This window comes from Sorex fumeus, unplaced genomic scaffold, assembly GCF_029834395.1.
Source record: "Sorex fumeus unplaced genomic scaffold, SorFum_2.1 ptg000030l, whole genome shotgun sequence".
NCBI lineage: Eukaryota > Metazoa > Chordata > Mammalia > Eulipotyphla > Soricidae > Sorex > Sorex fumeus.
Window position 1 is genome coordinate 9,816,582 of NW_026606087.1, and position 24,964 is coordinate 9,841,545.

General features: G+C 43.6%; 1 protein-coding gene across 1 annotated transcript in view; it reads left to right on the plus strand.

The window, feature by feature from the left end:
- Positions 1-19,478, plus strand: part of RIC3 (RIC3 acetylcholine receptor chaperone) — a 41,127-nt gene extending 21,649 nt beyond the window's left edge. The window contains exons 3-6 of the mRNA XM_056116337.1: positions 1,171-1,246; positions 4,912-5,005; positions 8,373-8,518; positions 19,024-19,478. Coding sequence (XP_055972312.1) covers positions 1,171-1,246; positions 4,912-5,005; positions 8,373-8,518; positions 19,024-19,478 — 771 coding nt within the window. The remainder of the gene's footprint in view (positions 1-1,170; positions 1,247-4,911; positions 5,006-8,372; positions 8,519-19,023) is intronic.
- Positions 19,479-24,964: the final 5,486 nt, after the last annotated feature.

The window sequence follows — 24,964 nt, forward strand, 5'->3', positions numbered from 1 at the left end:
TGTCAAAACAAACAAACAAACAAAAAACCTTGACCCTGGAGGGATGGGTACTCGATCATTGTATGGCTGAAATGCAAGTATGAAAGTTTGTAAGTCTGTAACAATACCTCATAGTGATTCACTAATAAACTAATAATATATATATATATATTTGTTTTTGATATAGTATCTTTATTATCTAGTGTTTACTGGGTAACTAGATAATAAAGATACTATATCAAAAACAAAACAAACAAAACTTTGCCCCTCCTCACAGTCTACAACAAAAACTAGTCACAAAGGTCATTCGGTTTTGCTTTTGAATTGTCAGCTAAAATGGTGTGAAGATACTCCAGGAAGAGTTTCTCTAGCAGGAAATGTTTTATTCTTAAGATTGGTAGAGTGGTCTCCTAAGTAGCCACTGTAAGGCCAGGTACTGACTACACTTGGTTCTTCTTTCTCCCCACCAGGAATATGAGATGCTGTTTAATATCTCCAGTATTTGTCCTAAAACTGACCTGTTATGCACCGAAACTAAGCCTGGTATTTTCTAGTTCTGGAGAGAGAGACATAGCTTGAGTCCCTTACAAGCAGATTCCTAATTAAGAACCACAGCTTCAGGCCCAAGTCATTCTGACCTCTTAACTAGAGCAGGAGGTCATCTTTCTCTTGCTCAGGCTGTTCTGTGAGCAGTCCACACTGAGTCTGAAAGAGATTCCCTTTTCAATGAGCTTGAGCAAGGCGAATGACCCCTCAAGAAATCTTTTCCCTGGGGCTGGAGCGATAGCACAGCGGGCATTTGCCTTGCACGCGGCCGACCTGGGTTCGATTCCCAGCATCCCATGTGGTCCCCTAAGCACCACCAGGAGTGACTCCTGAGTGCAGAGCCAGGAGTAATTTCTGTGGATCACCAGGTGTGACCCAAAGCAAAAAAAAAAAAACAAAAAAAAAAACAAGAAATCTTTTTCCTTGTGACTTGATCATTTACTTGGAAACTTTTTGTTTCTTCTTTCTTTTCTTTCTTTTTCTTTCTTTTTTTTTTAAGAAAACAGTGTTTTGCTAATATTTGTTTGATTTCTGACTTAATTTTTGTTTCCCAAACTCTTCTTTTTTTCCTATTTAATATGAGGGGTTCCGTGACTTTGAGGTTCTGAGCTGCTGTTGATCTGCTGTACCTCCTTCAATTCTCAGCTCTCAAAGGGAAAAGCTACTGGAGAGGATCGGAAATGCTCTACTGCCACACCTGGAAACTCCCACAGGAAAATTAGTAAGTGTCCGTTTAGAGAAGTTACGCATTAACACGTTTTAGTTCAACTGTGACACAGGCGGAGGAATAGTCTGAATATATATAGGACACATGCCTCAGAGTTGTCTCGAGTTAAAGCTGATACCATTTTTACCTTAGTTAGGGGAGTTTTTGAAGTGTCCATACAGATGCTGTGCCTTTCAGGCAAAGAAAGAAAGGCACAAGAGCATCAGTTCACTTTTTAATATATCAATAAATTCACACTTCTTATTTAGTTTTCACGATATTGCTAGCACTATCTCAGGAAGGGAAAACTGAGGTAGAAAAACACAGATCATGGCCACATCACTTACTGGATCTAAGGATAGTGTTTAAAGCTTCTACTCTTAAAACATAGTCATCAACAACATATAAATATATTGGACAACTAGAATATTCTGCGCTCTCTGGGGAAGCAGAATGTGCATGGCCTACCCCTTTCACCTAGGGATTTATATCCTCTAGGATGGCTGTCAGGAAAAGTAATGCATGGAAAGTTTACTGCTCCGAGAGAAGGAACTTGTTAGACACCAGCTGGGGGTCTGTGGAGGAGGGCATGGCAGAGCGCTAGAATGGCCTGAGTAAGAAGCAGACTGACACAGGGCTGCTGTGGGAAAGAGGTATCGTCCTTTCAGAGAAGGTAGCTCATGGTGTCTTGGTGAAGGCGCTGGGCCCAAACTACTCTATCCTTGGATAATGAAGTATCATTAGAGATTTTTAGTTGTTGTTGTTTTTAAATAGAAAGACATCTTCAGAGAGAGAGTACAATAGACTCTGTAGGAGCTGGCGAGTTCAAGCTCTGGCAAAATATGGTACTACAGGGGCTGTAGCGATAGCACAGCGGGTAGGGCATTTGCCTTGCACGCAGTCGACCCAGGTTTGATTCCCAGCATCCCATATGGTCCCCTGAGCACCACCAGGAGTAATTCCTGAGTGTAGAGCCAGGAGTAACCCATGTACATCGCCAGGTGTGATCCAAAAAGCCAAAAAAATAAATAAATAAAAAAGGTACTTCAAGCCTCACCAGGAGTGACCTCAACCTCTAAACACTGAGTCAAGAGAGGCCCCCAACCACTGTAGGATATAGGCCAAAAAGACTGAAAAAGCAGAAAGACATCAGCAAAATGAGTTGAGAATGTACCACTAATCTCTCTGTTCTTGACCAAAACAATTTTTTTAATTTACTCCTGGATTATCTATGGAATTAGGTATCCCAGTCATATTCTGATTCTTAATTGGGAAATCTTAAATTTTTCAAGAAATACTTTTAAGAAGGCTACCGTTTATAATAGAAATAGTGTTTAGCCAACAGTGATGCTAAATGCATCAGTAAAATATCTGCTAAAGGTCTGTGGACTCTGATGAAGCACAGATTCTATATCCTGTCACAGAATTCATTCAAAACAGAGCAAAGGGAAGTTCTCAGAACAGGTATTCCATAATGTAGTAACAGTCACATCACATTTTTGTTTTTGCTCTCTGAGCAGTGTTGAGGATACCTGAGGGCCACTCTGAGTGATGCCCAACCAACTTGCCAATGTGAATGAATGCCCCAGTATTGGTGCTGCTCAGGCCCTGTGGGACCTCCAGGGCCCCCCAGAGAGTCTTGACGGCCACCAGGACTGTGCCCAGCTATGCTGAGGAGGCATGTGGTGCTGAGAATTGAATTGGGCTCACATACCTGCACTCTTGATTATTTAATATTGAGTCATGCCCGAAAAGGAAAGTAACCTGAGCTTTTCTGTGGCTTAGTTTTCTATAAGTACTAAGAGCCATTTGAAAATGCCGTTTTGCAGTGACCCCTGAAGATGTCTGGGTGAGATTAGAGTGCTCAGGTATGAGAACTACACGGGGATTAGAATCTTACTCTCCTCTCCCCGTAAAGTTCATTTTCTGCCCTGATGGAGTGGTCTTTCTTCTGTTTGTCTTAGGGTTTTAATTTTAGTTCCACTCAGAAGATGTGCTCTTTACTCTTGTGGAGAAAATTTCCTCCGGGAGACAGAGTTAGACCAGTTCACCCCAGGTGACCCCAGGACAGAAAACCCTGGGTGGGGAAAGCTCCTCTCCGCCCCCAACCCCCAACACACACACACTCTCCAGGCTTCCCTGGCTGAAGGATCGCCAACACTTAAGCTATTACCTTCTAGCTCCACCTTGAGACCTTTACTGCAGTTGAAATACTGCTCATCTTAGGATCTTTCCCTGTCCCCCCCCCCCCATTTTTTGTGTATGCTTCCCAAATGATGCTTGGGGAGCTTGGAACCACTCCCAGTGATACTCAGCCTGGCCCCGGGGGCCTGGTGGGTCCCTGCTTGGACACTGTGGTATGGGGCTTGAAACCAGTGCCACATCATCAGTGCTCAGGGGTCCCCAGGGATAACCCACAATGCTGAGGGAGCCACATGGTACAGGGGAGTGAACCCGGGACAGGCGCGTGTGTGCTCCAGTCTTCTGAATACTCCCCCAGCCCCTCATCCCAGGGTTTAACACTCCTTTTCTCACATATCCTCTAGGTTTTTATCCTTTACCCTGAAGCCTGATTCGGATTAGAAAAGGATTTGTTTATTTTCTTCATTTTTGTAGAGTGACTACGTAGTTAGGGGTATTTCATCATTCCCAAGTCTGTTCATTGGTTGCTCCTGCTGTATTTTGTGTGCAAGGAGAGTGATTTATTCATCTTGCACTAAATGAACTATGTCTCTTTCAGATCTTGGTGCCCAGATCTCACCTCCCTTTTTAAATTTTTAAAAATTTTTTATTGAATCTCTGTAAGATAGACTCTTTTTACAAAGCTGTTCAAGATTAGGTTTCATACAGTGTTCCAACACCCATCCCTCCACCAGTGTACATTTCCCAGCATCAGTGTCCCCAGTTTCCCTCATATTACCCCCTACCCCTCCAGCCTGGCATGTGCGCGCTCTCTCTCTCTCTCTCTTTCTCTCTCTCTCTTTCTCTCTCTCTCTTTCTCTTCCTCCCCCTTCTCCTCTCCCCACTTTTGGGCATTGTGGTTTGCAATACAGATGCTACAGATACTGAAAGGTTATCAGATATATCACTTTAACTACATTAAACATTTAACTACTTTAAACCAGTGTGATCATTTCCAGCTGTTATTGTCATACTGGTCCTTTTTCTATCTTACCTACCCTCTGCCCCACACACACTTGTGGTTGATTCCAACCATTGACCAGTCCTCCTAGCTCCTGTTTTTCCTGGCCTTGTATATTAGTCTTTGTGTGTGTGTGTGTGTATATATGTGTGTTGTATACATATGTATGTATGTATGTGTGTATATATATACATATATACATATATATACATACACACACACAGTGATTCTATGTCTGTCCCTCTCCTTCTGACTCATTTCACTCAGCATGATACTCTCCAAGTTCATCCATTTATAGGCAAGTTTCATGACTTCATTTTTACTAACAGCTGTGTGTAGATTGTGTAGATGTGCCATAGTTTCTTTATCTATTCATCTGTTCTCAAGCACTCATCACGTCCCTTTTTTTGTCCTGACTGGTTAGTGGGACAGATTGTGATGGTCTTCTTGTACTATCACAGCCAGCTCTTTTTCAGAAAAGAGCCTACAGTGTTGTGTATCATGCTTTTTACATTGAAGCTTTTATTTATTTTTCCAGCCAATTTTGAGCTCGCTCAACTGCAGGAAAAACTGAAGGAGACAGAGGAAGCCATGGAAAAACTAATCAGCAGAGTGGGATCTAATGGGGAGAGGTAAGTTTCACATAACAGGACTCAGCTTATTTCCCGTTCAAGTTACTATTTTAAAATGCTTTTCTTTTATTCTGAGTCACTTGGTTTCAGATTGTCAGCTTTCTGCTCACATGCTTCTCATCTAATGTTTCCACTTGTGTCCTTTCTGGAGTCTCAGCCTCAGGATGCATGTTTAATGCTGTCCACATTGCTCTAAGTGAGTAAGTTTATGAGAAGGTCCTGCAGGATGAAATAACTAGTTTTCTGTGTTTTGATTCTGGGCCCCACTCATCAGTGCTCCAGGATTGCCCCTGGCTCTGCACTCAGGGACCAGGCATTCAAAGTCAACGTAACAGTCATGAAGAAAAATGATACTTTCTGTACCAGCCATTTATATTTCTAATCATGCTGTCCCCCATCTGTTTTCTTCTTATGTATATTGTAATAAAATTTAGCCCCAAGGACTAATAGAAAAAAAAGTTGTTCTTTTCCCAGTAGTGTGATGGTAATCAAGGAAAAGGAAGATGGGACATTTCCCCAGATCTCAGTGGGACAGAAACAGAATCATGAGCTCCCTTTTCTTTACAGTCACTGGCCTTGTCGCCACGAGCCTGTCTGCTGCACATCTGACATTTATCAGGTCTCTTGCAGCCCCTTCCTTCCCATCAGTGCAGAAGTCTCTCCTTTGCCACATTATCCCAGATTCTTACTATTACAGCAGCCCTTTTTGCGGGAAGTTTCCGGGACAGCTAGGCTACCTTACATGTTCATCACAAGCTCTTACCTTGTGTGGCACATGTTACTGGTCTGGGCTGAACTTAGTGCCATCTGCTCTGTACTAAATGCAGCTATCTTGATTCTCTTGTGTCCCAACTCAGGGACAAAATCCTTCATTAAAAGAGAGGTAATGGGGCTGGAGCATTAATAGCACAGCGGGTAGGGCGTTTGCCTCGCACGCAGTTGACCTAGGTTTGATTCCCAGCATCCCATTTGGTCCCCCGAGCACCGCCAGGAGTAATTCCTGAGTGAAAGAGCCAGGAGTAACTCCTGTGCCTTGCCAGCTGTGATCCAAAAAGAAAAAAAAAAGAGAGGTGATGTGGTTAAGAGAAGCAGAAATAGATGAACGAAGCTTCCAAATGAAGTGTCTTAACTTGGAATTAATGTACTCAGTATTTATATCAGAGATTTCATTATGTTCTTCTTTAAATCTCCTGCTTTTGTTGCAATGATTATCTCAGTGGATTCCTTTTTATCTCGTCGCAGTATGGTATTGCTGGAGCACAGTGATAAGATCACAAGAGTGCAGCGTCATCGACACTGAGTGCTCAGTAACTACTAGTGGCCCCCAGGATGAGTGTCTAGTTTCGCCTCAGTGGGCCTCTGTTTCTTCAATTTCTCTGGTTTTAGTTTTTGGTCAGAATGATCCAGCTCTGAAGTTTAAAGATATATTTCCTGGTGTCTTTATTTCTTCACAGATTAAGCCTGATGGTTCTAGGATTTTTGGCTAGTTGAGGCTAATGGCAGAGCACCTTTTCTTTCGATAGCCTTGCTTCAAGAAAAGTGACTTACAGGCTCGCTCTACAAGCCCAGTTCTCCACGGAACATCCATCTCGCTTGATTGTGTTAATGTCTCTCTGCTTTTTCCACTCTGCTGAAGCCCAGGTTCTCTCTTGAACTCTTAACTTCCTCACTTTCTCTCCCCTCACCTCCAAGTCAGTTTCAACAAATTTTATCTTGCTTCAGCAAAATAAAAAGAAAAGTGGCTTAGTGTCAGCGGAGTAGCGTGAGTAACAATGACCTTGTCTGGAGGTTTGCGACTCTGGGTTGTGCAGTATCCTGGGACGGGCCTGGACTGAGAGCGAGACACTCGGGTTTGGGCCTCGGATTGACACTGCTTGACTGTGAGGCCTCAGGCAGTCATCCGATCTACAGCGCCTTAGTGTTCCCGTGTTTAATTTGATTTTAGTTGTTTTTCGCCCACACTCAGGCATACTGGGTGTTATTCCCTCTTCTGGTGCTGGGGAGGCGTGGGGGAGAATCCTGCTGTGTTGGGGGTCGAGCCCAGATGTCCTGCAAACAGTGGCATCTGCTCTAGCAGCTTGTTGGGATATCTCTCTGCACACCCCCCAAAACCCCAATCCTGGGGTGACATTTTTTCACTTTTGGGTTTTTTTGGGTTTTTTTTTTTTGGCTTTTGGGCCACACATGGCTGCGGTTACTCTTGAATCTCTTCTCAGGGATCACTGCTGGTGGGCTTTAGGGGACCATATGTGGTGCTGGGAACGGATTACAACGTGTTAAGTATCTTACCAGTGGTACTCTCTCTCCAATCCATAATTATTTTACTTTAAAATAAAATCAGTGGGCTGGACAGATAGATCAACAGACTGTAGTGCATGCTTTGCATATCAGAGGCCCAGGTTCTATCCCTGCTACCTCCTCATCCTCTGAGCACCACCTGGAGTGATCTCCTTGGACAATAAATGAAGTTATCCCGAGTGTGTGCTGTGCTGTTCCCCACCCAAGGAGACCCCTAAAATTAACATTTAAAGAAGTCAGATAATACAGCTGGTAAGTCACTGTCCTCCCGTTGTTCATTGATTTGCTTGAGCGGGCACCAGTAACGTCTCCATTGTAAGACTTGTTGTTACTGTTTTTGGCATACCGAATATGCCACAGGGATCTTGCCAGGCTTTGCGTGTTGCTCCTCTGCATCACATTTGGTTCCCTGAGCACCTCCAGGAATGATCCATAATTTCAGAGTCAGGAGTAAGCTCTGAGCACACTTAGGTGTGGCCCCAAAACTGGGGGTTCATCCCATCCCCAGAGGAAAAGTAAAATAAAAAATAATGAATTAACATTTTCATTTCCTAGCCATGTAGTTCCAGGATCGTTCTTAGACACTTATTTGCTGTCTTAAGACAAGCATCCAGGGGCTGGAGCGTTAGTACAGTGGATAGGGCGTTTGCCTTGCACGTGGCCAACCCGGGTTCGATCCCCAGCATCCCATATGGTCCCCTAAGCAACGCCAGTAGTGATTCCTGAGTGCAGAGCCACGAGTCACCCCTGAGCATCACTGAGTGTGACCCCAAAAGCCAAAAAATAAATAAATAGAATTGTTTTGTTTTTGTTTTTTTTAAAAAAAGATGAGCATCCAGGGATTGGAGTGATAAGTTTAGTGGGTAGGGTGTTTGCCTTGCCTGCAGCTGGTCATCTGAGCACTGCCAGGAGTGATTCCTGAGTGCAGAGCCAGGAATAGACCCCTGAGCATCACCGGGTGTGACCCAAAAAGCAAAGACTAGCATCCAGACAGACTGTGGTGGGGGTTATGTTCGTGGCCTGGGCGTGTTACCACTCACTGACTGGATTGTCTGATCCTTCTAAGCAGAGCACAGGCTGTGACCTCTGACCAAGAAAAACGGTTGCTGCATCAGCTCCGAGAAATCACCAGGGTGATGAAAGAAGGAAAATTCATTGACCGAGTCACTCCAGAGAAAGAAGCCGAGGAGGCCCCTTACATGGAGGACTGGGAAGGTAAACAGCCTTCTCCTTAGCTTTTTTTAGTTTGCCGCCATCCCTGAGCTTAGAGGTCTCTGTGGTTGGGGAAGGGCTCCCAAAAGGTGCTCAAGAGTTAGGTCACTCATGGCAGTTCCAGGCCAACCCGGCTTGCTGTTCATTCAGTTCTAGGGCACGAGTGTGCACCTGCTGGTCCCTGTGCACAGGTGGCCCTCAGAACCAACCCAGGGGTGTTTGACAGCCTCAGAGCTACCCCTGCTGATGCTCAGTGGGGGCTGTGTGAGACTGGGAGTCGAACTAGGGTTGGGTGCATGACCCGTGTTATTTACTACCTCCCCAATCCCCCAGATTTTAGAACCCAGATCAGCCACACACCCAGCAGCCACCTTAACCACCATATTCTTTTTTTTTTGAAACTTTTTTTTTATTATTATTATTAGTGAAACACCATGAGGTACAGTTGTAGATTTACAATTTTTTGTGCTTGGGTTTCTATTATACAATGATCAAATACCCATCCCTCCACCAGTGCCCATTTTCTACCACCATGGATAATATCCCTCCCACCCCCACCCCTCCCGTCCCACCCTGCCTCTGTGGCAGGGCAATCCCTTGTGTTCTCTCTCTCCTTTTGGGTGTTGTTTAACCACCATATTCTCTGCAGCCCATCCCAGTAGTAGTTTAATCAACTTACAGTTTTAACATGTTTTTTTACAAATACATAAGTAGTTTATGGGTGTGTGACACAGCAAGCACGTGTGGCCCTATCCCTGCGAGCAACAGTGTCAGCGGAGGAAAGGAAGGGCGAACTTTTCATTACTTAACCAAGGTCACAAATATTTCACTGTCACTGCCCTCCCATTGTTCATCGATTTGCTCAAGCGGGCCCAGTAACATCTCCATTGTGAGTAACGCCTCTATTGTGACACTTCTTACTGTGTTTGGCATATCAAACACGTCACGAGTTGCTTGCCAGGCTTTGCTGTGCGGGCGAGATACTCTCGGTAGCTTGCTGGGCTCTCCAAGAGGGGTGGAGGAATCGAACTCGGGTCAGCCATGTTGGCTGCGTGCAAGGCAAACGCCCTACCCGCTGTGCTATTGCTCTAGCCCCACAAATATTTACCTTGTAAAAACTTTATGTTTTCTATCAAATGTCTCATCATTTTAGCTCTTTCGTTTGGGTCTCTGATCCTATTTGAGATGAGTTTTGTAGATGGTATGAGGCTAGAGTCTGATCTTTCTGCGTATGACCATCCAGTCATCTCTGCAGTTTTTTGTTTTGTTTTTATTGAATTACCGTGAGATACAGAGTTGTTTATGATTGAATTTCAGTCATACTGTGTTCCAACACCAATCTCTTCATAAGTGTCTGCTTCCTTTTTTCTCCTGCCCCCCCCAAACCCCATCCTATATTTCATTTCTATATCATTGACCATCAAATTACTCAAGCGGGTGCCAATAACGTCTCTATTCCTCCCAGCCCTGAGATTTTAGCAGCCTCTTCTTTATATTCGTATTTAAAATTGTTGATTCTTACATATTCCTTCCTGATCTGTGTTTATTACTCTTCTTGCATTGGCCTCCATCACATTACTGAGTAAAAGTGAGAGCAGGCATCCTCTGTTCTCCCGTCCCTGTGGGGGGAACCATGCAAATGCTCTTCATTAGTGCGATGTGCACTGCAGGGTTTTTCCCTTCCTCCCTCCCTTTCATTGCTGCTGCTGTGACTGGGGGTTTTGGTGCCAGTGCTCCCTGGGGGCCACACCCTTGTCTGCTGCGCAGGCTGCTGGCTTTTCATGGATGCCCTTTTTCAGACCAGGGAAGCTTTCTTTTAGCTTAACTTTGCTGAGTGCACTTAATCACAAATGGATATTGGATTTTTGAAAAAATGCATTCAGTTAATCAACTGAGATCATATTTTCTGTTTTACTTAGCATGGTAAATTGCATTGATTTTTGAATGTTTAAACAACTTTGCATTCTTGGGATAAACATGACTTTGTTATGCTTTTGCACAGGACTAGAGTCAGTCAGGTTCCTTTCCCTTTCCCTCCCCTTGCCCTTTTATTTCTCCATGCCGGGAATTGGTCCCAGGGCCTCCCACATGCAGAGTGTGCATTCCACCGCCCAGAGACACCCCTGCCCCCTTTTTCTGATTTCATGAAGAATATTGGCCTATGATTTTACATTCCTATATAGTTTTTGATTTCAGTTTTAGGGTAATGCTGAACTCATAAGATGCAATGGGATATGTTCCTCCTGTTTTCTAGAATAGTTTGTGTAGAGTTGCTGTTATTTCTGACTTAAATATTAGATGGAATTTGCCAGTTGTACCATCTCAGTTTTACCATCTGGGCTTAAAGCTTTTTTCCATGACAGACTTACATTTTTCCATGGGTAACAGATACAGTGCTCTTCAAGTTATCTGTTTCTTCTTGAGTGAGCTTTGATAGTTTGTATAGTTGTAGAATTTATGTATTTTATACAAATTGCCTTTTTTTAAGTTAAAAAAAGAAGTTTTTTGGATCACACCGGTGGTGCTTAGGTGCTACTCCTGGCTCTGCACTCAGGAATTATACTCTTGGCGGGGCTCAGGGTTCATTTGGGATGCTGGGGATCAAAACCAGATCAGTCACATGTAAGGCAAGCACCCTACCAACTGTACTATCTCTCCAGTGTCATATTTATTATAACTGTAAGATATACAGTTAAGTCCCCTTATCTCTCGTTTATTATATGTAAAAACTGTAGGGATGTGCCTTGTTCAGTTCTTGATACTGGTAGTTTGTTCTTCTGCTCTAATATTTTTTTACCTGATCTGACTCACCAGAGGTTAATCAATAGTGTATCTTTTCGGAGATTCATATTTTGGTTTCTTCCACACCCCCCCCCCCCCCCGCTTTTCCTACATAGTTGATTGATTGTGTTCTTTAGGGTTTTGTTTTGTTTTGTTTTTTTCTGGTTTAATTTGTCTCTAATTTAATTTGTCATTCTCTATCTCCTGTTTGAAAGTAGAAGCTTTGATCTTTCACCTATTTTTAAATGTAATTTTGTTACTATTCTAGAACTCTCTCATTCTTTTTGATACTGATTTACCCAAACATGGGTCTGTTCATTTATTTGTCAGTCTTTTTTCTCATCAAGCATAATTTGGGGTAGCATTTCTTGCTGTTTTCAAATTTACTCTTCTTTTATTCTGCAACATATAAAAGTATTACTCTGTTATTCTTCAATAAATAAAAGTATTGCTCTGTTATTCTGTAGTATGTAGTTTATATGTAGTTTACTTCCCTTTTTGTGGGCGAAGATTTGGGACTGTAGTCTGCAGTGCTGAGGGCTTACTCCTGATTCTGAGCTCAAGGATCACACCTGGTGGTGTTCAGAGTATTAGATTGGTGCCAGGAATCAAACCCAGGTTGACTGTGTGCAAGGCAAGTGCCCTATCCATTGTATAATCTCTCCAGTCCATATACTCTACCATTAATTTTATTGACTGTACTTTCAATTTCAGATATTTTATTGTTCTTTCTAAAACGTTAATTTGGATCACTTTTTTTCCTTTTCATTTCTCACCTCTTACACATACTATCCTCATCTATTTTTGTTAGGGGTCCATATCTGGCAATGGCCCTTCTTACCTGCCCTTAGCACCCCCCCAACACACACACACACACACACACACACACACACACATACACACACTTGTGGTTAGATCCAACCACTGACCAATCCTCCTAACCCCTGTTTACCTTGGTCATGGATATTAGTCTTCTACTATATATATATTTTTTATATACCACAAATGAATGTAGTCATTCTATATCTGACTCATTTCACTCAGCAGCTTCATGAAATTTTCATCCTGATTCCTTCTGAACTTTGCTGGCCTGCTATAGTTCTGTCCCATATATGTACAGGTAAGAACTCAGCCCAAACCATTAAATATTATCTCTACAGATCACTGGAGTTCTTTCTTTATGATGCCCCTTTATTTCCAGTCATATTTCCATGAATTCCAGCCACTTGGGCTTCCCCGAATACTATGTGATCAGTCTCTCTTTCCAACTCAGTGGGACTACTAGGCTCTGTTTTCCTTTCTTAGGTGCACCACCTGTTGTGGAATATTTGGAAATCGGTGCTTCATATGTTTGGTTTGGTGTGAGATTTCCATACCAGCATTATTTCAATAGCAGGAGAACCACACATTAAATACCAAAATAATCCTAGATGTAGTTAGTAGTTAACAATGAAGGGGAAAAAAGGACAAAAAATGAGGGAAGAAATGATTTTAACTGTGTACTGGTCTTTTAATAGGAAAGAACAATTTTGATCATAAAAGGAATGTAAGGTCTACTTTGTAATACAGACTGCCTGATAAACATGAATAGAGGGGAGCTTCCTCATCTTGATGAAGAGAATATACAAAACCCCATAGCTAACTTTTAATTTAATGGCAAAAAAGAGAATTCGTTCTTCCTAGATTGTGAAGAGACCAAGCATGGTTACTTTTTTCCAGAATGGTGCTGTAAGTTCTGGAAAGTTCAGTAAGTCATTACGGTGAGTAAGGTTAAAAAAAAAAAGGCATATAGAAGAAAAGGGAGAAACAAAACTGTCCTTCTGTGTTGTCTGTGTAAAAAGCCTCTTGGATTTCTGTAGGTAGGGGTGTGTGTGTGTGTGTGTGTGTGTGTGTGTGTGTGTGTGTGTGTGTGTGTGTACAGCCAGAGATCAAACGGAGGGCTTCACTTCACACATGCAAGTCAGGTGCCCTCCTGCTGAGCCATATCCACTGCCCACCCCACCCCCACCCTGGGATCTATTAATAGAACTTGAATACTAATAAATGATTTCAGGAGGTTTCAGGATCCATGTCAAGCATACAGAAGCATTGCTAGTATAATTGTATTTATAGGTACTAGCAATAAACACGGTTACATGAACATGTAAAATAAAATACTGGACAGAGAGATAGTAGAGGTTAAGATGCTTTCTTGCGTGCTTGACCGTAGATTAGAAGACTCCGTGTAGTACAGTTTTCAGTTCTCATGTCGAGATTTTTTTTTTATAGGTACAGACATTCTACACTGTATATAGAGATGCAGAAGAAATAGGGGCCGGAGCAATAGTACAGCGAGTAGGGCATTTGCCTTGCAACTAACTTGGATTCCATCTCTGGCACCTTATATGGCCCCCTAAAACCCACCAGGGGTTATCTCTGGACACAGAGCCAGGAGTAAGTCAGGTGTGGCCCCAAAACAGAACTATAAAAGAGATAGAGGAGAAATAGATAACTGAAAAATATTGAAAAGGAAATAATTCAGAAATTCGCCTGATTTCTGAAGAGAGGTGCAAAAGCAATTTAATGGAAGAAAGATAGCCTGAATAAACTGTGTTGAGAGTGAGAACTCTGTATTAAAAACTACAACCTAATGGGGCCGGAGTGATAGTACAGTGGGTAGGGTGTTCGGCGTTTGCCTTGCACATGGCCGACCCAGTTTCAATCTCTAGCATCCCATATGGTCCCCGAGCACTGCCAGGAGTAATTTAATTCCTGAGTTCAGAGCCAGGAGTAACCCCTTGAGCCTTGCTGAGTGTGACCCAAAACACAAAAATAAAATAATTTTTAAAAAACCCTACAGCGCAAGTTTATGCATTATACAAAAATTAAAGATGTATCAGACATGTAAAATTGATGTAAAATTATAAATGATTTGGTTTTAAGCCATACCAGTGGTACTCAGGAGCTACTCCCAGCTCAGTGCTCGGGGAACATTCCTAGTGATACTTGTTATGGGATGGGGGGGCATGCAGTGTCAGATCAAACCTAGGCTTTCCACATGCAAGGCATGTACTCCTACTTGTTGAACTAGCTTTCTAGCCCTAAAACTACAAGCTTTTTATTTTTCAAAAAGGAAAATCCTTGGTATTTAGTATTAGGCAAGAATTTTCAGATGTGGGCTGGAGTGGGTAGGACGTTTGCCTTGCACGTGGCCGACCTGAGTTCTAATCTCAAGCATCCCATATGGTCCCCCAAGCACTGCCAGGAGTAATTCCTGAGTGCAGAGCCAGGAGTAACCCCTGAGCATTGCTGGGTGTGACCAAAAAAAAATTTTTTTAGATGTGACATTAGCATAGTTTACCAAAAGGAAAATTGATAAGTTGAACTACATCAAAATTGAAACATTTGTTCTGTGAAAGGTAAATATGCTAAAAAGACAAACTACATAGTGAGAGAAAATAATTCAGATAATACATCAAAAAAGGACTCATTTGGTTATTATGCTGAGTAAAGACACACACATGCATGCATGCCAGATTATTCTGAAAGATTGCTTCAGACTGTGCTGTTCTCTTAGTATGATATTCTTACAGTGGGGAAAAAAATTATAGAAATGGAGAGTAGACTGGTAGCTTCCAGAGGCCAAGGAGAGAGAATGGGGCAGGTGAGAGTAGGTATAGGGGATTCTTGGGTTATAGAAATATTCTGGAGCAATAATATAGTGGGAAGGGTATTTACCTTGCACACAGCCAACCCAGGTCCGATCCCTGACATTCCATATGGTCTCCCAAGCACCGCCAGGAGTAATTTCTGTGTGCAGAGCCAGGAGTGACCCCTGAGCATTACCAAGTGTGATCCAAAAATTTAAAAAAAGAAAGAAAGAAATATTCTGTATATTGACAATATGTTATTTTTCCTGGGAGTGATAAGCTATACCATTGGGAGAACCTGGGCAAAATCTATTATTTCTTATAATTTACAGGGGGAATTTACAGTGACCTGAAAATAAAAAGATTAATTTTTATAAAGCAGTACAAGAGGTTATAAAGGAAAATGGTAGAATAGCTTAAATTCATAAAACTTTTTCTCTGCTATCAGAGAATACTAGTTTAAAAACAAAACACCCAGGGGCCAGAGAGGTAGCACATCATAACAGGGGTTAAGATGCACACTGTGCACCGTCCAGCCCACTTTGGTCCCCAGCACTGCATGACACTGAGCACTGTGTGGCCTCGAGGCCACCTTCCACCAGCACTGCTGGGATGTTCAGGTGATCCCCAGCACCAGCACAGCCTTGGGCGCTTGTGCTGGGCCTCTGGCCTGCTTGATTGAAAATTGCTGGGAGGAGACCTGGGGGCTCCTGAGCACTGCTTAGAGACTCCTCCCCTCCCTCAAATAAAAGTGATTGTTTTTTAAAGCACATGATTTGCACGATTTGGTTTTCTTTGGTTTTCTTGGGTGATTTTCTTCGGGGGTGGAGGTGGGGGCGGGGGTTTTGGTTTTAGATCACACCCATTGATGCTCAGAGATTATTCTTGGCCCTGAGCTCAGGGATCACTCCTGGTGGTGCTCAGGGGACTAGTTAGGGTACCAGGGATCGAACCTGAATCAACAGCATGCAAGAACAAGCTATACTATCTCTCTGACCCCTGAGTTGCATGTTTGTTTGAGGCCTTAAGTTTAATCTCCAACACCAGAAAAAAAATTTTTTCTTTCTTCAACAAGTCCTTTGAATTTTGCTTTCATTTAACCTACCCTGCATCTCATTGAGGAATATCCACGTTCTTCAGTCAGCAGCCCTCCTCATCTTAAACCAGAGAACCATGGAAATATCAAGCCAGCTTTGTTCTTTCCTTGGGGTGAAAGCAGGAACATACCAAGAAACAGACTTGTCAAGCCTTCAGTGTCTTTCTTAGGCCCCGAGGTGAAAGCTCCATTTCCAGCCTTCCTTAAGTCTGGCCACTTTTTGTTTGTTCATTTTGTTTTGGGGCCACACTCAGCTCTGCTCAGGGCGTGCTCCTGGCTCTGTGCTCCGGGATCACTCCTGGCGGCCACACGGAACCATAAGGAGTGCTGGGTGGGGACTGAACCTGGGTCAGCTGCATGTAAGGTAAACACGCTACCCTCTGTACTATCTCTAGCCCCGAGCCTGGAAATTTTTAGGCTGCATCAAGTCTTTTTATTTTAATTTAGGCAATGTGATGTACAAATACTGTTAGTAGCGTCAGGCAGACGGTGTTGCTACACCACCCCACCACCAGACTGTCAGCGTCCCTGCACTGGCTGGCTGTACCTCACCTTCTATCCCCATCCTCACCCACACCTACGGAGCAAGTTCAGGTCTATAGACAGGCACCTGGGGGTTGTTATTAGCCCCATACTCTTTCTTTATGCTCCATATATATGAGAGATCATTTGGTACTTGACAAATGTAACTCCTGTCAGTGCTAGTGAGACCGTGATCATATGGACAGTTTTTTAATCACGGGGAGGACTGAATATATACACAATTCTAGAAAGTAAGTTTAACGATTGTGCAGGTGAAAAAGACTTAGAGCTCCTGGTCTAATTTCATGTTTTTTGAGTCTGTCTTCAATAGGAGAGTACTTGGGGAATCTGTATTCAGAGACTTTTTTTTCTTTGCTTGCTTGCTTGCTCGCTTACTTGCTCCTATCTCAGTGTTCAGGAATCACTTGTGGTGATGCTCAGGGGATCATATGGGGTGCCAGGGATCAAACCTCAGTCGGCCACATGCAAGACAAATGCCCTACCTGCCTCCTATCCCACTGGCCCCCTATTCAGAGATCATAACTGCTGTGTTATGTATAGTAAGGGAAAACTAGGAAGAATCTGAATGTCTTAGAAATGTGGCATTAGTGTCAATTACGTAGCTGGATGAGGGGATATTCTATAGCCAACTTTAAAGTGTCCATGGCAAAGGACTAAAGAGACATTAAGAGTTGAAGTGCTCGCCTTGCACACAGCTGACCCCAGTTCAGTCCCTAGCACCACCTACTAAGCACCACCAAGAGTGACCCCTGAGTCCGGAGTAGGCAGTAGCCCGAGTACTGTTGGGTGTGGCCCAGCCTCCCCCGACTCTAGTATCTAATCACTTGGAGAAATGTTCATGATAGAATGTTAAATGAGAAAACTTAGGGTACATAATTTCTGGCACTGCAAAAAAAAAAAGAAAATCAGAGTAGAGCATTTTTATAGTATGATCCGATTCAATTCTGGGTGATTTGTGTTCTTTTTAAATTCTACATTTTCCAAATTCTTTACAGTTAGATTTTTGTAATAATGCTAATAACAATAACAACAATAATAATAAAGAGTAAATGTTAAAACATCTCTTGACACACTCCATTGCACCAAAAAAAGACCCCGGCTTTTTAGAATTTGTAGGCAGTAATTGGTTTACATGAGGGTTGAGTTTGCCAATTATGATAATGTGGGTTTTGAATTCTTCTGCTTCCCGTGCGGTGTTGAGCATGGCGTGGGGGCTGCCAGCTCAGGCAGACGAGCTCGGCGGGGCCCATCTGCTCAGGCGCGGCTTGCTGACACACATTCATTGCGTTTCCTTCTTTGATTTGGCAGCGTTTCCCCTCGTCACCGTAGCTGGGAATCAGCACCAGCCCTCCTCATTTTGTTTCCCAGTTTGTTGTTTCCTTTTGTCCCGTTTTCTGAAGACAAAGAAACCAAGAGTGGGGCGGCTGCTGCTTCTCGAAACAGATTGCTCGTCTTCGGGGGGGGGCTCCTGGGCGTCCTCTGCTTCGGACCCTCACAAGCTAGTTCAGCTGTTTGGGAAAGGAGCATGCTGGCGGGGCATGTTCCAAAGGGCCTCGTGGCCTTTCCGCCTCCCTCTTCCCCAATCCCGCCCCCTCCCACGGAAGAGTTGGAAATGGTTCCATGTAGAAATTACCAACGTTAGCCGTGGGCTGTGCTCTCTCCATCTGGTGCTTGGTACTGCTTTTCTCTCTTTCAACTGAGGCACGCGTTTGTTAGAACTTGGTTCTGCTGCTGAAGTGCAAAGCCTCTGACACAACTCTGCCCCAAGCACCCTGCACTTAAGAAAGATCCTAATCTGAATTGCTTGGTGTTTGAGAGAGTACTGGCAGAGTCATCTGGGTCACTTAGAATTTACTCGAGGGACACTTTACAATTGTTAGAGTTCGGGCTGGAGTGATAGCACAGTGGGGAGGGCGTTTGCCTGGCATGCCGCCGACCCGGGTTCGATTCCCAGCATCCCCTAGGTCTCCCAAGCACTCGATTTGCTTGATTTGCTCAAGCGGGTCCTCCCAAGCACTGCCGGGAATAATTCCTGAGTGCAAGGCCAGGAGTAACCCCTGTGCATCGCCGGGTGTGATCCAAAAAAGAAAAAACAAAATTGTTGAAATCCTTTTTCCTAAGGTTTTGTTGTTGTTGTTGTTGTTGTTGTTGTTGTTGTTGTTGTTTTGGGCAACACCTGGCTATGTTCAGGTACTAATCATGGCTCTGTATTCAAGGAAACACTCCTGGGAGGGCTCTGGGGACTATATGGGATGCCTGGGATTGAACCTGGGTCAGCTATATGGAGCCCAGTGCCTTATCCACTGTACTATTTCTCCAGCCTCCTCTTCAGTTCTTTTCAAAATAATTGTTAAAAGACAATGGCTGTCGCCTCAATAGCCTCTGTGAGCCTGACACTGTATATTTTTAAAAAGACATTCTGTGTAAGACATTCTTTGTTGTGCTCCTTTTCTCTCTAGGTTACCCTGAGGAGACTTACCCAATTTATGACATTTCAGATTGCACCAAGCGTAGGCAAGAAACAATCCTGGTGGACTACCCCGACTTTAAAGAGCCCTCTGCTGAGGAAATAGCAGAAAGAATGGCCATGCTAGAAGAGGAAGAAACTGGTCCTGTAGGCTGGGCAGTACCCACCCGTCCTGAAGCCGAGGAAGACACTTCTGTTCCTGCTTATGACCCAAAGCCAAAAACGTGTCCTTGCTGTTTTCCTGAAGAAGAGGACCCTGCCGTGCTGGCGGAGAACGCTGGGTTCACGGCAGAGAGTTTCTGTGAGCAGGAAGAAGCTGCCAGAGAAGTGTGGCCCCACAGCTTCCAAGAGGAGAGTCGGGGCACCAGCACCGAGGAGGTCTGTGTTTCTGGCGCACTGAGGAAACGAACCCCGCAGGGTGTCGAGTGCAAGCCGCCAGCCTGGTGAAGCCCACTACTCTAGTTTCAAGGTGACCGCTGTCTCCTCTCTGACTGCATCCTGGCCCTGTGCCCCGGACTACCATCCCTGTCTTCAAATGTCATCGCTGGCCAGGTTACACCCATGGATCGTGTATCGTGCCTGGTGTTCGCATACCTGTCACCTTGTAGAACACCGTAGAGATTAGTGGGGACACCAGGCAGCATCACTGTTTCTCTTCCTGCCTTTCCCCTGTCGCAGCCAAGGCACTGAGTACTCCTGTTTGATTTATCGTGATTACAGATGGGACCGCTCAGGCGCAGAGGTCCGACTCTTCCTGCCAGGAGTAGCAGATGATTCCCCCATGACCAGACATCACCTTACTCATGAGAGACAAGCTGTCCCTGTCCGAGATGCCTTATCCCAGGGAACTTGAGCAGTGTAGTGGCTCCTTGGGTTTAAGAAGAAACCATTTCCTCAGTGAGCTTTCTGGGGCCAGAGTAGGGTCAGACTCTGCTGTCTGAGCTGGAGCGTCTCCCTCAGGGCCACGCTGCCTCCTACAGCCTTTCTGGGCGAGCAGAGCTCGAGTGGGCCCAGAGGCAGGGGGAGCTGTTCACGCAGACACTGCCTGGCTCTCTGCCCCCCCCCCCTTACTCCTGTTCTGCTTGCCTGAACTGCGAGTCCCAAAGCCCCTTGGTACCTCTGCTCCAGAGTAGCAGGAGGATGCTTCAGAGACTCGTTCTTGCGCAGCCAAACAAAGAGTTGAGGCGATTGGGAAGATAGGAGAGCCTGTGTTCCCCACCTCTGCTACTCAGGCCAGGGTGAAGGAGAGAGAACCAGTGCACTTACAGTGGTTATCTAGACCTTCCTGTTACCAAATAAACTCCCGGAAGTTTGTGCTCACAGTCATGTGATTTGAAACAAATGAAGACTGAATGTGTAGACCAGCTGCTAACCCCCAAGGGATGTTGCAGGGTATAGCTGTCTTAGAGTAGCAACACAGCGATGCCTGGCAGAGGAGACTGTCCACAGGGCATCCAGGTTGTAGGGTCTCTACGGTGAGCTAGAGTGGAGGGGGAAGGGTGTGACAGGGGCTGCCATGTACCTACTAGAGACAAGATGGCACCCATGAAGTGTAACAAACACAAGTGAATTTACAGTTCACCTACATAAGATCTGAGAATTTAAAGAAGGCACATTCCTGAAGATACTCCCAGTCATGAAATTTGGAAGACTTGAAACACTGAGAAAGAGTGTGACATAGCCACAGAGTTCCACGGTACCTGCTGTGAGTAAATGCCAGGAAACCAATTTCAGTCATTCACATAAATTTATACTAATGCCAAAGGTATGGGATCAGATTGAAATCATGTGTCAGCTACTACTAGGTATTTCTTTTTTTAATTAATTGAGCTTTAGAGAAAACTTAAGTCTATAGAAAGTATATTGCCTCTATATCTACATGGAATATTTGACTTGTAAAGAATATGGTTTAAAAAATAATTAAATAAAAAATAATTAAAATGGAACAATAAAATATAGGTGTGCTTTGTTGTTTGGATAACTTGTTTTCCATGTTCTGCCTGATTCACCATGATGGTCTTGTTTATGAGGAGAGTGCTGGCTTCCTTGTTCTGTTTTGTTTTGCCTTAGGCTGGGAATCCCTGGGTAGAAATAACTGAATGTTTCTTTTTGCCTTATTCATTTTTATATTTAGTAGACAGTGCTCAGAGAGAGCCACTGGGAAAGGAAGGCTTGATTCCTTCCCTGGGGAAACTTACCCCAGGGATGCAAGGGTGATTCAACTTCTACAAATCAATGTGCTGTACCATATGTATATCTATATTTATTATTTTTTAGTCTAATATGGGCACCTGTGTCCAGAAGGGGTCGGTGGCGGTTTTGACTGGCAGAGAAATGTAGGTCCTAATTCAATTCCTGCCTATCTTAGCTCGAAAAGTTTGAGTGGGCTTCTAAAGTCTCTTTCTCATTTTCTTCAGAGTAGAATAAAAAATCCCAGTCTCCCAGGCTGGATATTCAACAACTTCCAGAAGTTCTAGGCAAGAAAACTAAGGGGTATCCAGGTTGAAAAGGAAGAAGTAGAACTGTTGGTAAAATTAGTGGGTGACATCATTTTATACATAGACAATCTTAAAGGTGATACCAAAAAACTATTAGAAATAATACAGTGAAGTTGTAGGGTATAAATATATAAAATCTATTGCTTCTCTACCCCAAAAATGAACTATTGGAAAGTGAAATCAAGAACAATTCCATTTAAAGTCCATCAAAAAGAACAACTAGGATTAAGCTGAAGCATGGGGGTGGAAGAAAGACCTGTTAACTGAAAACAGTGATAACACTGAAAGAAATTGGTGACACAAAGAAATCCAGAGATATTCCATGCTGCTGTACCAGAAGAATGAACACTTTTTAAAATGCCCATATTACTCAAAGAAAACTATGCAATCCCCATCAAAATCTCAATAGCTTTCTAAAACAGCAATAGAACAAAAATACTCTAAAATTTGTATAAAACTCCACAAGACCCCAAATAAGCAGGGCAGTCTTGAAGGGGAAAAAAAAGCTGGAGGTAATCCTGTTTCTGATCAAAACAAAAGATACTGGCTTAAGAGCAGAAAGATAATCGAATGAGAATCAGAACCTAGAACTGAAACCAAGAAAATGCAATGGGGAAAGAAGTTCTTCAATAAGTGGCACTGAGAAAACTGTACAAGCACATGCAAAAGAGTGAAACTAAAACCACCATCCTCCATAGTTAACTCAAAAGAAATGAAAGGATCACAGAGATGGCCCAGTGGGCTGAGCATGTGCCATGCTTGCTGGAGCCCTGGGTTCAATCCCCAGCAGCACCTGGTCTCCTTAGCACCATTAGGTGGGGCCCTCTACCCCCCCCCAAAAAAAAAAGATAACTGAAAACATAAAATAACTAGGAAACTACTTAGGCTGTAGCTCTTTTATGTTAGTGGTGACACGAATTTTATTTCAATGATAAGGGGAAAATTAAAAAAGAAACAATGGGATTAAATCTAAAAAAATACTGTAGCAGCTGTGGGTCAGTGTTTCAATCCCTGCCACTGCCTGTCTCCCTGAGCACCAGAGTGTGACCCTGAAGGTCCCAAGCACTACTTGGCCATGTGACGACAAAGTGTCCCCACAATAATCAACAATAAACACACACACACACACACACACACACACACACACACACACACACACACACACCCCTGCTGCATTTCAAGGAAAGACCAACAAAAAAAGGAAATTTACTGATTGGGAGAAGGTATTTGCAAATGATATTATCTGATAACGAGAGCCTGGCAAGCTACCCCTGGCGTATTTGGTATGCCAAAAACAGTAACAAAAATCGGTCTCATTCCCCTGACCCTGAAAGATCCTCCAATACGGTCATTGGGAAAGACGAGTAAGGAGAGGCTGCTAAAATCTCAGGGCTGGGACGAATGGAGATGTTACTGGCGCCTGCTCGAGTAAATTGATGAACAATGAGATGACAGTGATACCGTGATTATCTGATAAAGGGTTAATATCCAAACTATATCTTTTTTTAAAATCAAAACTCATGCAATTGAAACAATCCAAAACTGTAGAGAAACTGAGTATCTTTCCAAAGACAGCAATCAAATGGCCAGATGGCTGTGAAAAGATGTTCAATATCACAAATCGTCCAGGGAAGTGCAAATCAGAACCGCAAGAAGCCATCGCCTCACACAGGTCAGAATAGCTGTTTTAAAGAAAGAGAAGAATCAAGTGTTGGTGAAGATGTGGAAAGGACTCTCTGTGCACTGCTGGTGGTAATGTCAGTTGGAGCAGCCACCAAGAGAAACTGTGGAGGATGCCCCAAAGTTAGAAAAAGACCTACCATATGCTACAGCTCCACTTTGGGGTATTTACCTCAGAAAACAAACACTAATTCAGAACACGAGCCTTTATGCTCCTTGTGTTATCAGAGCAGTCAGATGCGCAAACAGCCTAATGTTCTGTGGACACTGTGTTCTCTCTCACACACGCACTCCCTCACACACACACAAACACTAAAAACGAAATTTTGCCATTTTCAGCTCTGCAGACGGACCTTGAAGACATTATGCTGAGCACATACAGAGGGGCAAATACTCTATGGTTTCTCTTAGATGGGGATGTAAGAAACATCATGCAAACCAAATACAGCTTGATGTGGCAATTAAAGAGGATGATTTGGGATGGATGAAGAGGGGTCAGCAATGTAGCGCTGGGTTCCATCCCTGGCACCACACATGTACACGAAGCAGTGCAAGCTTCCAGTTACAAGATCAGTAAGGAAGTAAAACGTATGTCAAAGTGACTGAATCAACACAAGACAGGAGAAATTTGAAGGACTGGGGCATGTGCTTTGCAGGAGAAGGGCCTGATTTAGCCTGGGCGTTGAACGCGCCCATCAGGAAGAGTGTCACTCCACCACCCCTTCTTGTATTGCAAGCGTGAAAGTTACTTTGATGATCATCTTAGGATCTTATAGGCTGGAAGGATTATCCTATACCTCAAACTATGTGTTAATCATACTACATTTAAAAGCATCCAGACTGTGAAAGCTGTGTCGTTAAGCTGGACACAAGACAACAAACCATCTTTCCTTTTGAAGAACAACTCCCCATACCCTGTAAAGAAAATTCCCATCCAAAACAACTTCCAGACTCATCCCATTCCGGCTATGGAGGTCCCTGACACTCCCCTTCCCCCAACAGTGCCTGTCCCCACCCGCACCCCCGCTCCAGCACTGTCACAGCACTTATTCCTGTGTCAGCCCAGAGCCAGAGATGCTGGAAGCAATATAGCTTGTTCCAGTTTTCACAGCTGAACTGCTGCAGGAGATCACTTGAACTTAGCTCACAGGCTTATTTTTCCAGCCCTTCTTAGCTTCTGCCAGCCATTCAGACCCCCCAGAACCAGAAACTTAGTTCTGTCAGTACAGTTCTGACCCGGGTGCTAATTGTTCTAAATGAGCAACTATGCCTCATTATCACCATCTTCTCCTCAGTACCACTGAGTCAGAAGGAATGAGTGCTGGAAAACCCTAAGAAAGAAGTGGGTTCTTTCCCTTTTTGGAGTAGATATTTTTTTTAAAAAAAAAAAAGAAAAAAAAAAGACTAAACACCATGTTGAAACAATTCAAGTTTAATCTGTTGATATAGGTTCTGTACTTAGACAAACACTAACTTCTACAACATACATAATGTCGACATGGGAAAATACCAACTGTCATTGCACATACCAATAAATAAATACATTTGCTCCAGAATACCAAAGTTTATTCAAAAAGTCACTTAATAAAAGCACAGTTTTGCAAGTTTGTCTAAAATTCCAGATAATTCTGAACAAAAATAAGATGTCTGACCACTCCAAAGTAGGCTAAGACAGTCTTGTGCAAATAGACATACACGTTCTAGGCATTATGAAAACTGGCTAAATGTATGCTCCCAGTAAGAGAACTGTCACCC